The sequence below is a fragment of the Miniopterus natalensis genome, chromosome 11 (genome assembly GCF_054644295.1).
Source record: "Miniopterus natalensis isolate mMinNat1 chromosome 11, mMinNat1.hap1, whole genome shotgun sequence".
Classification (NCBI taxonomy): Eukaryota; Metazoa; Chordata; class Mammalia; order Chiroptera; family Miniopteridae; genus Miniopterus; species Miniopterus natalensis.
The window spans coordinates 14,895,967-14,908,661 of record NC_142091.1 but is presented as its reverse complement, the minus strand read 5'-3'; the positions used below and the strand labels follow the sequence as shown (position 1 = coordinate 14,908,661).

The 12,695-nt window shown below is 39.6% G+C and overlaps 1 protein-coding gene across 1 annotated transcript in view; it reads left to right on the top strand.

Moving 5' to 3' along the window:
* DDX10 (DEAD-box helicase 10) overlaps positions 1–12,695 on the top strand; it is a 207,599-nt gene that overhangs the window by 2,452 nt on the left and 192,452 nt on the right. Inside the window, exons 2-6 of the mRNA XM_016203581.2 lie at positions 7,579–7,639; positions 8,420–8,550; positions 9,609–9,767; positions 10,778–10,898; positions 11,491–11,680. Coding sequence (XP_016059067.2) covers positions 7,579–7,639; positions 8,420–8,550; positions 9,609–9,767; positions 10,778–10,898; positions 11,491–11,680 — 662 coding nt within the window. The remainder of the gene's footprint in view (positions 1–7,578; positions 7,640–8,419; positions 8,551–9,608; positions 9,768–10,777; positions 10,899–11,490; positions 11,681–12,695) is intronic.

Sequence of the window (12,695 nt, the reverse complement as noted above, 5' to 3'; positions counted from 1 at the left end):
AAAGTCAGTTTTACCATAAAAGGTGACATTCACAGTCCCAGGGGTTAGGATATTCGGGGACCATTATTTAGCCTGCCACATCCTAGCCTGCCACCTAAGCAGACTGCTGAGCTAGAAACCTAGGGGTAATCCTAGAGACTTCCCCTCTTACCACTCTTGTATCCGGCCAGTCACACTGGTGATCTGTTCTGCTTAAATTTCTCAAATGCTTCTCCATCCTCACTACTATGCCTTAGTTCAGGCCCTGTCATTTCTTTCCTGGTTACTACAGTAGCTATTGCTTATAATAAGGGCCAGCAAACTTTCTGTAAAGGACCAAATAAGTGGCTTCAGCTTTGCAGGTCAGAAGGGGGGGTCTACTCAACTTTTACATTGTAGCACAAAAGCTGCCATGGAAATACTTAAACAAATGGGTGTGCACTAGCTGTGTTCCAACAAAACTTCAATTATTGAAACAGGTGACTGATGGGATTTGGCCTTAGTCCCCTCTAATGCATCCTCCATATTGATGCTGGAATGATTTTTTTCCCAAGATGAAAATCCAGTCCCTTAACTCCTGCTGAGAACTTTTCCTTGGCTCACAATTACTTTCAGGAAAATGTTCAAACAAATTAATGTGTCAACATGCTCTAGTGCTGTGAAAGAGTTAAGTTATTTGAGGTCAGGCAGACCTGGTTTAAGTCGCAGTTTGGGTGTTGACTAGCCACATTTCTCAGTGTTCCCAAGCATCCTTTTCCTCATTCAACAGAAATTATTAACCACTCAAGGTGTTGTAAGGCTCAAATGAAGTAATGTATGTAAAGCAAGCAGTCTTTGATGGGCATACATGAAAGAACAGCTTGAAGTTTTGTGAATTGTTCATCCTGGTACTTGATGTTCCCACTGCAGTGAGAACCTCCCTTCCTCTACACCAGGGACACCTACTTGTCCTCCAAGATTTAAACTTCTCTTCCTGCTCTGTCCAGGTAGAATGAGGGCTGCTGTCCTTCTGTAGCATTTTGTATACACCTTATTATAGCATTTATCACCAGGCTGTGATGATGGGCTTCTTTAACTTCTTTGTTAACTCTCCCTCTAGGCCATAAACCTCTGAAGGTCAGAGACAACTGATACACTCACCTTTGCTCTCCCCAGAGCAAAGGTTGCAGTGCACAAATGTTTCAATCTTTTCACTAGGTTAAAAGAACATTTTCCCCCTCTTAACTATTGTTCTATTTTAGTTTTTTAAATCTTAGAAATATTTTTTTAGACCTTGTCATGAAAAAAAAAAAAATAGAGTGAAATGAATTGCCAGGACTCGCAGTACCAGAGTACATCAAAGCAGATTTGTTACTCTCTAGGTAACTAAGGGGCAGACTTCATGGTATGACCCCTTAGGTGGTATCATTTGCGCATAAAACTTTTATTAGAGGCTGTAGTACACAGGTGGTACTCACTACCTCACTGAGCAGTTTGATTCAGAAACATTTTGGAACAATTTGACAGGTACTTGTTGAGGTCTAGGTAAAAATAGATGAAAACAAAACACCATGTCTGTGTCCCTAGGGTGGTAGGTGGGATTGATACATTTTGACAAATGTAATAAATATGTACCGTGCTGTGGTGTGAGGATGGTGTAATTAGGGGGAAAAAGGTGTTATCTGGCTGGATGAATTGGAAAAATGTGTTTCTTCTGGGCACTCTTGCTCCTGGTGGTTGCAGCCTGAGACCTGGCTGAATGTGGATTGGATTTCAGCCCCACACCTCAGCCTTACCGGAGGCCTTTGTGTAGTGTGCAAAATGTCCAGTGGTTGTGGTAGCCATGAGTGGAGCTAGTTCTTGAGTGATGTGTTCTCCAGTAAAAAAATACTGGCAACGACATTGTATAGGTGGAGGGAGCAGCATGAGGAAATACAAAAAGGTGTGAAAATACATGGTGTTCTTTGAGGGGGGAAATACACCTTGGAATGTGGTTTGTGTTCCTGAATTGGCTTTAGATGAGGGTGGAGAAAAGGGTTGGAGGTGGACTATGAATGGTTTAGGAGGCTGTTGTAGGTAGAACAATGGTCTCCTAAAGATTTCTAAATCCTAATCCCCAGAATCTATGAATAAATTACGGGGCAAAGGGTAATTAAGGTTGCTAATCAGTTGACCTTAAAATAGGGTGATTGATCTGGATTATCCAGGCAAGCCTAATGTAACCAATCACCCAAGGGTCCTTAAATGTGGAGGAGGGAGGCAGAAGAGTCAGTGTTAGAGTGCTGTGAAGTGAGAGAGACTTGTCCGTTCATTGCTGGCTGGCTCTGAAGATGGAAAGGGGCCATAAGCCAAGGAAAGTGGGCAGCCTCTAGAAGATGGAAAAATCAAAGAAATGGATTCTCTCCTAGAGTCACCAGAAAGAGTGCAGCTCTGCCAACACCGTGACTTTAGTTGAGTGAGAGTCATTTTTGGACTTATTTGTAAGTTAATAAATTTATGTTGGTTTAAGCCACCATGGTAATTTATTATAGCAACAATAGGAAATTTATAGAGGCAATGCTCAGAGACTGTATCTGGAGGCAGGGGGCAGTTAGAGAACATATTCAAGCTATTAGTGGCCTGGAGGCCAAGAGACCAGGTAGGAGACTATTGGGATAGTCTAGGTCTTGGGTCCTCTGAGAGGCAGATGCCAAGATGGGATGAAGTGAATTGGAGATTTACTGGGAGACATGTCTGTGAAAGTGATGGAGAGGGAACAGAAACAGGGAGGAAAGGAGAGAGGATGGAAGGAGGAACAGGTGGGAAGAGTCGCCTGCTGCAGCACAGTTCGAAGAAAGCTTCAGATGGGGGGGTGACCCGGAGCCAAAGTTGCCCATTCAAGGAATCTTCTGTACTGCTGGAATGGGTCTGCAGCCCTACTGCTGCAGTGTTCAGTCCTTGGGAGCAGGCCAGGGAAGCAGGCGTTTTCTGTGGTGGATCTAGGGAGTGACTGCTGGCGTTGTCAGTCAGCTATGCGCCCGCAGTGGGAAATCTGGGTGATGTATTTCTAAGGCCACCATATAAGGGGTGTGTTCTGGAGGGGCTGATGGAGAGTTGGGAACTGAAGCTTTGAGAGATGTTCAGCAACTGTTTCCACTTGCTGAATGACTCGAACCCTCTGCACCTGGGATTGACTTAGACTTTTATCATAATGAGCTGTGCTGTATGAGCACTCTGCATTCTAGTCGAGGTTTCCTTTTCCTTAATCAGAATTTTGTCTGGTATAATTTGAGGCAGATTGCTTTTCTTCTCTTGATTGCAAGAGATGGACCATTCTAGGTTTTTATACTTTTTTCTCCTGCTTTGGGATATAAAAGCATTATTTATTTTTCTGAGAAAGAAGAGAGTTTTTATAAGTATACAGGCATACCTTGGAGGCATTGCAGGTTCATTCCAGACCATCGCAATAAAGCAAGATGTAATCTTGTTGCTGGTGGAGGGTCTTGCCTTCAGTTTGTTAAAAATGCAGCATCTGTGAAGCTCACTGAAGTGAAGCGCAGTAACAGATTGTGCCTGTAATAGGAGAGTGGTTAAGTGGTACCTGTTAAACTACCAACATTAGTGGAAAAGTGCCCCCTCCAACTTCTCTACCAATATTGGTAGTCTTTAACAGCTATCCCTCACTGAAATATCCATTCTTTGATTTCGGAGCAATGCTACAGATTTTAGAGTGTGAAGGCTGGAAAGACAGGGATGATTTTTCTAAGGAAAGACAGGGATGAAGAGAATGGGAAAGAGTTACTGTGTTTGCAGGAACCATAGCCACCTTTTGCTGTGGTGTGTAAGTGCAGAAAAACCTTGATATGATGGGCTAACTCAGGTAAGGGGTTGTCCATTAAAGCCGAGAGTTTGTTGTATAATAAAGTAGATTTTCTGAACATGAATGTTAAAAAATTGACAAATTAGTCAGTTTACCTGTTTTTACTTATGTAGACATGCTTGTGTAATTAAAATTCAGTATGTATGCAAAGTATTACAGTATGTATGAAAAGTATTACAGTAATTTTAAATTTATACAATAGGTCTAGTAAATGCATGCGATTGTTATCGGTGGAAGTGGGGGGTATCCCTTTCCCCACTGAGTGCTGGGGGTGAAGTCCTTACAATAGCTTGAGAAAAAGAGACTTGAATGGGAGGATGAATGATTTTTATTTGTGTGGAATTACATCCCTGGGTTTCTGGAACACCAATTGTAATGGCAATGATCAAGGCCAGGAAGGTTCACACTAGATTCAGACAGTCCGAAGGAAAACTGTGGAGCTGAAGGAGGGTGAGACATTTCCTTTATTTGGCCAGCCGCAGGGCTAAACAGCACACGGGGGACAATCTACCTCCTTCCTGGTGGCAGCCAGCCGGGCATAAACGGGGGACAAACTGCACCCTGGGGGACAAACTACACCTCTGAAAGTCCCAGGCCAGTCTTATAGGACCCTCAGCAATAGTGGCCCTCAGACAAGGATGGGTCAGACACTAGCTAACATGATGTCAGTTATGACTATGCTATATCATGTTTACATAACTGGGGTCTTCACTGGGAGAAGGTGTCGAGAAAGCCTGAGTATATTCACTTTCCCCACAGTTTCCAAGGTCCAGTTTCCCTTAATCCAATCCTGGAAGAAGTGCAGCTGGGGATTCAGTAGAACTAAAGTCAAAGCCAGTGTGTCCAGAGTTTCTGTTGCAGCCAGGTCCAGTTCAGCATTAGGCTAGTTACAGTCCATTGTGTGTGCAGAGGAGCCAATAGAGCATACCCCGTGCAACAAGAGACCCAAAAGAGCCAAGAGAGCTAACTCCTTTGTTCAGGGAATTAAATATCCCAAATCTTTCCATACTTGCAATGGCTATGTCCATTCTGGCCAGAGACCTCTTTTCCCAGATGTGACTGACAGTAAACACCTTTGCTAGTCCTCCCAACTTTACTGGGCATGCCTCTATCTTTCCCCCTGTTCAGTCCCTTCCCTAGTGATCTGTGGGGAATAGACTGGTGGCTCCCTGGGACTGTTAAACTGTAGCTTCCTGGCAAAGCTTCCCAAATGACATGCCTATAATATTTGTCCTTCTCTTTTCTCCTTTGCTGTTTTTACTAGCTAGGTTAGTTACAACTATATCACATTCATCAGTCACTGTGAGTAAACAAATGCACACAGCTGGGGCATGGTTTAGCACACTTGGAACATTGGCTCCAGGCTTAAAACTCCTGTAGAAAATCCTGGCACGCGAGAGATGTGGTGTGATCACATGCTAATCATTCTTGGACCGTTGTTTACAAGTGGTGACTCTTGGATTTAAATATGTAGACTATAGTTGTAGATATGATTTATGTCCGTGAAAATACTAGTGTATTTTCCAACATATGGCCTATTCGCTAAAATTTGTTATAAATAACAGTGACTTAATAACAAAAAATAACCTGCTAATTTAATTATAAGCAAATCTTGGTTAAAAGCATTTTAAAATTAACAGGATGTTAATTTTCACATACGACATGCGGACCAGAAATTTTGTCCATTAAATCCAAAGTCCATTAAATTGAGGTCTGCAAAATTGAGGGTTTACTATATTCCTTGGAATATGATTGAGAGTCTTCTAGAACAGGGTCAGCAAACCTTGTGCCAGATAGTCAATATAAGCGTACTTTGTTGTATTGCACCTCACTTTATTGTGCTTCACAGGTGTCGCATTTTTCCAAATTGAAGGCAAGGTCCTCCACCGGCAAAAAGATTGCTTTGTTGTGATACCCCGTTTGTTTTGATACCTGCTTTATTAGTGTTCTGGAACTCAACCCACAGTATCTTTGAGGTATGCCTGTATTAGGGTTTGTGGCCCATACCCTGACTGTTACAACTGTCCAGACAATATGTAAATGAGTGGTTGTAGTTGTGCTCCAGTAAAACTGTATTTAAAAAAATGGGCACCAATTGGATTGAGCCTGTGGGCCATATTTCTGTTCTAGAGCGTTGGCAGAATAACATCTTTTGGTTTTTTGGTGACTTCTTTCCAAGACTGTGGTGTATAGCTTTACATTGTCATGGCTGATAGAGTGCTGGAACAGTTTCATTCTTCTAGACTCTTCCTCTGAGAGGTTAAAAGGCTTTAGAAAAATGTGTAGCATTTCGTTTGAACAGCCCGCTTTGCCTGTGCTGTGTCTCTAAGAGGGATTGAAGAGTGTGTTGCCTATCTAGCTCCTTCTGTAAGCATTAAGCATCCCATTCTCTGAAAACAAGTACCAGGGCGGACCGCACCTAATTTTAGTGTCCTGTTTGGAAGATTACCTTCTAAATGAGGTAATTTTCTCCTAATGCTAGAGCACTGATTCTGCCTTCTCTCCAGTGTTATCCAGAATGATTTGCAGGGGTTGAGGCAATGTCTTAATATTTGTGTTTTCAGCATTGGAAGCCAGAGAGTAACCCTGTCTGGACTACAGTAAAACTCTTGGGAAAGAAGATGTATAGACTGTAAAATGAAATACAAGCTGTCATCCCTTTACTGCCTGGAGTGTAATTTAAATGAACCTTATGAATGCAGCCGCCCCCTTTTGTGAATCATGAATAATTTGGCAGCCTGTTCCCTTATCTGAACAGTAGCTTTTGCTTTCAGCATCTGTAATAAAATAATTCTTCTGAGCAGCTGAAATGAAATTCAGAAAATTGGGTTGATGATAATGAAGGATCAATAATGCACATTTAGATAATGGAAAGTTAACAGACAAAATGTTACTTATTGAGGCTTCAGAGTGCGACAGACACTTCCCCTGCTTATTATTAAATAGTGCCCCTCCTTCACTATACTCCCAAAGGAGTAGTTGTCAGGTTGGATTTCTCATGCCTCTGATTTATGGTTAAACTTTGAAAGGTTTGTGCTAACGAGATATATTTCTCCAAGTAACTTAAATCTGTTCTCCAAACTGTGTGACTAGAACTATTATCATCATGGTCTGTGGTTTATATTCATTTTGCCTCTTATTTCTTATTTTCCCCCTTATTTCTTAAACTGATATTCCTGGAAGAATGGGCTGAAAGTTGACACGGTGCTGATTCTTGTTTTTAACATTTTAGAGGTGAAGGATGTTCCAGATAGTATGTGTTGAGCAGATGAAGGTTTTTTTTTTTATGATTTGAAGTTGTTACAAACATATATATATATTTAAATATGTTTTTATTGATTTTAGGGAGAGTAAGGGAGAGGGAGAGAGAGATAGAAACGATGAGAGAGAGACACTGATTGGCTGCCTCCTGCACGCCCCTGACTGGGGATCAAGCCTGAAACCCTGGGCATGTGCCCTGACCGGGAATCGAACCTTGATGTCCTAGATCATAGGTGGATGCTCAGCCACCAAGCCACGCCGGCGAGGCACAAACTTATATTTTTGATAACTGCCTCCTCGGCATATTTCCTTTCAAAAGTAGTAATGGTTTTTAGTTAGAAATGATGATTGAATTTAATCCTTTAGTGCCAAGGGTGAGCTAGGTAGCACGAGATAGACAAAAAAAATAAAAAAATAAAAAAGTGGTTTTATTGTAAAACAAATCAATTATGTAGTATGTTATTTTGTCTTATCTGACATGTTCCCCTTTTTCTTTTCAGATAAATGTAAATGAAATTACAAGATTTTCAGATTTCCCCTTGTCTAAAAAAACATTGAAAGGTAGGTGAATGATGGTCTTGGGATGTGTAAGATTTCTTGATGCTTTTATAAATAACAGGTTTAGAAAAGTTTAATGTGAAAAATCTTATTTTGGTTAATGTGAAAAATCTTATTTTGGCAAGTAATTTTGATACCATGACAACCTGCAACAAGAAACTATTAAATCATTTAAGTTTTACTGGTTTGTCATTCTTGTCCTTTCTGGACTAAAGAATAGTAGTGAAAAAACAAGGTGCTAGGGCCTCTGTACAATTAAAGTGAAACCTAATTATGTTAAAATAAGCAAGAGAACAAACAAAAATTTGATACCTTTTGTATTAGTTTGCTAGTACCACTAGAACAAAATACCACAGACTATGTGGCTTAAACAAAGAAATTTATTTTCTCTTAGTTCTGGAGGCTGGAAGTCCAAAGATCAAGATGCTGGCAGGGTTGGTTTCTTTGGAGGGTCATAATGGCTTACAGAAGGCCTCTGCTTGGCTATAGATGGCCACCTTCTTGCAGCCTCTTCATGGAATTGTCCTGCTTCACTCACATCCCTTGTGTCTTTGACCATATTTCCCCTTCTTATAAGGACACCAGTCAGATTGGATTAGGGCCCACCCAAAAGGGCTATTTTTGACTCAGTCTCCTTTTAAGGCCCTGTCTTTGAATACAGTCACATTCTAAAGTCCTGGGGTGGATAAGGGCCTCAATATATAAGGCGCCCTCAACACCTGCACAGTTCAGCCCATAATTCTACAGGAATTTTTCTAGAGTGTAATTCCCCTCTTCATGCAGGTTTGCAAGAAGCCCAGTACCGTTTGGTAACCGAGATACAGAAGCAGACCATTGGGTTGGCTTTGCAAGGTAAAGATGTTCTTGGAGCTGCCAAAACTGGATCTGGCAAGACTTTGGCTTTCCTTGTTCCAGTAAGTAACTTATTCATATTGGATCAGATTCTCTATTATAAGACTTTTAAAACATTCTGTGCCTACATAAAAATAAAGAATTCTGTCAAGAATTATTTCATGTTGGATTTCCTTGGCTAGAATGCAAGCTTTATCAGACAGGTGTCTTCTTCATCCTGGTCCTAACGTAGCACCTTGTACCTGTGAGCAGTCAGTAACTATTGAATGAATTATTGTGCCTTGCCAAGCCAGTGCATTCCTGAAGGATGGAGGTGTTCCAGGGCGGCAGGTCAGAATGGGTCTGCTCAGCTGTAAGACTGGTGTGGGAGGCTGTTTCTGAGTTCCCCTTTTCAAACCTGCCAGTCAGTCGCATTTTTAACTTGCCATTTGTTTAGGATAGAGCTGAAATATGCTCACTTTAAGAAGATTGGGTCACTCCTAGAGAATTTTCTGGGACACTGATACCAGTCCTTTATGGCACAAAAACAATAGAGCCTCTTAGGAATTCACATATATCTCAGTTATGCAGTTGGTTTCATAATTTAGTTCCTACAAAATAATTGGCTCAGGAAAAAAAAAAAATCACATTTAAGTTTTTGTTACAAGTATTGAAAAACCATTTTCCTCTTAAATCCTAATTTTTATAATGATGTGACTCCACAACTAAAAATACTGTCACTCTCTAGCTACAGTTGTGTAGAATAACTACACAAATGAGTTTATTCTAACGTGGTTTCTGTTCAGAAAATGGTGACACATTTTTCTGAAATCTGTTTTAATGGTCTGGGCTGCACATACCTTTCACTGATTGCCAGTGTGCTTATGGCATGGCTCTGGCAGTAGCTGAGCTGCCGTGGGCTCCTTTACCTTCCCTTTGTGACTTGGGGAAGAATGCTTCTGGTGGATGGAAGGAAAAAGCACAAAGCAAACAGTTTCTTCTTTCTGATTATAATACACTTGTGACTGGTATGACTTCTGCTTGCAAAGTGCCTCTGATTTGGAGGGGCAATGTTGACTCAGGAATCAGAAAGCTTCCTTCTCTAAGGACTTGCTAACATGAATTCATGTCTTTTTTTCAGGTTCTCGAAGCATTATATCGTCTGCAGTGGACCTCAGCAGATGGGCTGGGCGTTCTGATTATATCACCTACGAGAGAGCTGGCCTATCAGACCTTTGAGGTTCTCCGAAAAGTAGGCAAGAATCACGACTTTTCTGCTGGTCTCATCATTGGTGGGAAGGTTTGTCCTTTTGGTCCTATCTTTTCTTTTATTCTATAACTTGTGTTGGAGCACTGTGACTGAGAAGAGTGGAGATTTCATCTTAAGAGACGGGGTGGTAGCATCGTGGTGTGATCATTGTCATTTAGAGTCTGGTTGTCAATTTTGTAGGCCCAGAAAGTCCATTTTGTCAGGGTATCTAAATTGATCAAGTTCTGAGACTAATTTATTTTAACCAACCTGTAAATCTATTTGTTAATATACATTGGGAAAGGTACCATTTCACTGTTTAGACTAACTAGTTTCTTTTAATAAGGTATCTAAAGAGGTCAGATAATCCAGAATATTGCTGAGTTGATGGCAGAAGAAAGGAAGATATAGTTTTGAGGAATGTTTATTTTAGGTCATGGTAAGACCTGCTGCTCAACTTATGCTCTACTTTGTAATACCTGGAATGCTTGTCTCTGCTAGAGTCTCCTAGACTGTAAGGATAAATGCTTGAATTTTTGAGCTTATATGCAACCGTACACAAAAAGAAAAAAATAGCATCACAGACCCTTACATACTCATGTATCTGTCACCCAGCTTTAGTCATGAACATTTTGTGTTTCTCATTTCAAGAAGAGAACTTCTAGAATATAGAGAGGTGTGCTTTTTTTCCTTTTTCTTTCCAGTCCATGAAGTGCAGTGAGTGGTGTTAGAGAGCCTGGGAATAATTCTGGTATTTAAGTTGGTTCTGGCAGTTCTAACAGGAAATCAAGACTTGAGCATTCATATGATATTTCTCAAGGCCTCAAAATCCTGCATATGATTAAGAATCTAGAGGAACTGTGAGCTCTTTAGGTCTTTACTAAGGACTTTTCTTTGGCCCAGAAATTTGGATGTTTCAGAAATAGAAGGAGAAGTTACATTTATTTCTAGAGTATCTACATTGCTATGGTGAAATGCAGCATGCAGATGGCTTTTATAGTTTTGCTACACAGGCTGCTTGGTGATGTGTCTGTGTAATAAAAAAATACAACTGTTTTTAGGATCTGAAACACGAAGCTGAGAGGATCAATAACATAAACATACTTGTTTGCACACCGGGTCGGCTTCTTCAACACATGGATGAAACAATATGTTTTCATGCTACTAATCTCCAAATGTTAGGTGAGTCTAATGAATTTCTAGTGAAAAAAATCTCAGACTTAGGAGTGAGCCCTCATAAATTTTAATGATAGAAGTGTTTTACTCAATAAATATTTTGATTAAAAACTTGAGAACTTGAAAGAATTTTTTGGCATATGGGTTTCAAACCCGGAGAGTACAACTAGATTTAAAAAAAAAATCAAAATTAGTTGGAGGAATGTAAGTACTCATATATGAAATTAGATACTTCAGTATATGACACTGCTAAGTGTTTTTTTATCTTCTAAGGTGCATTTCAGCACTGATATTACCTAATGTATTTTCTTTAAATCAGCTTTTATTTTGGAATAATTCTCAATTTATAGAAAAGTTGCAGTGATCATAGAGTCCCTCTATGCCCTTCCCCCAGTTTCCCCTAGGATAACATCTAGTAACTGGTACCTTTGTCAAAACTAAGAGATGTAATTATAAATTTCAGATTTTATTTGGATTTCACCAGTTTTTCCATTAATGTTCTTTTTCTGTTCTAGGATTCAATCCAGTATACTACATTTCCTGTAGCCCTAATGTATATTTTAAATATTGTAGTTCAGCTTGCATTTTCTTTTTTTAGTTCTTGATGAAGCAGATAGAATCTTGGATATGGGTTTTGCTGATACCATGAATGCTATTGTTGAAAATCTTCCCAAGAAACGTCAGACTTTGCTTTTCTCAGCCACACAAACCAAATCTGTAAAGGACCTTGCACGCTTGAGTTTGAAAAACCCTGAGTATGTCTGGGTTCATGAAAAAGCAAAATACAGGTATGTGCTATTTGAAACCATATTTGATGCAATCAAAACCAATGTTCTCTTTAGTTTAAGAGTTTGACATGTCAAAGTAATACTGCTTTTGTAGGAAAGAGAATACCATTTTATGTGTTATTAGGTATGTAAACCATAGTAAATATATTAGTAAAAAATATTTAAATTCTCAATGCATCTTTAAATGTGAGAATACTCTAATGAAAATTTTTCCAAAATGTGGTCTGGGAAACAAATATTTTTTCATAAGATGTTGACGTATTTATTCACCAACTATCCCCCATAAAATGGGGTGTGGAATGCATTCCTCGACAGATATATAGGAAATGTTGAGTTAAAGTAAAACAGCATTCTTCAAGACTTCTCAGAACCTTCAATATTTTCATAGACATTGTGATTCTCCAAAGCAGTAGGAGATGAATGTAGCTTCCTGTATTTACCAAAATTATTTGGGTACAGAATCATTCTTTATAGCTGCATTATGCAGGACCAATGTGTTATGGGACACATTTTATCAAATGCATTAATATTTAGCAAAGTACTTTTATGTTTAAAATGTTCCAGCAACTATTGTTTTGTGTTGGTTTCACTAAAAACTGGACCGTAAGGTATGTGTGTTTATGTGACAGTAGAAAGTGTAAAAGAGGGAGAGAGAGTGTGTGTATGATATGTGTAAATGAGTTGAGGGAAATATGTTTTAAAGTGAATTTTGATATTCTGACATTTAGAAGGATGTATATACTTGGGTTGAATCATTGTAGACTGTGGACATATTTGACTTCCACAAATGCTTTTCAATGAATATAAATTTGAATGTGTTGAAGATCTCAATATGGATTTAGCTCTACCATTATCTCTATCTTAACTTTCATTTATTGCAATGAAATATTAGCCTGAAAAGAAACAGATTAGGAAAATGAGCTGGGTTATCCTCTTGGGACGTCGTTAAATACATGGAAGTGGGCATTCAGTCCCACTTTGACTTAGCTAATGCTGTCTAGGGTTAGAGAAAGCC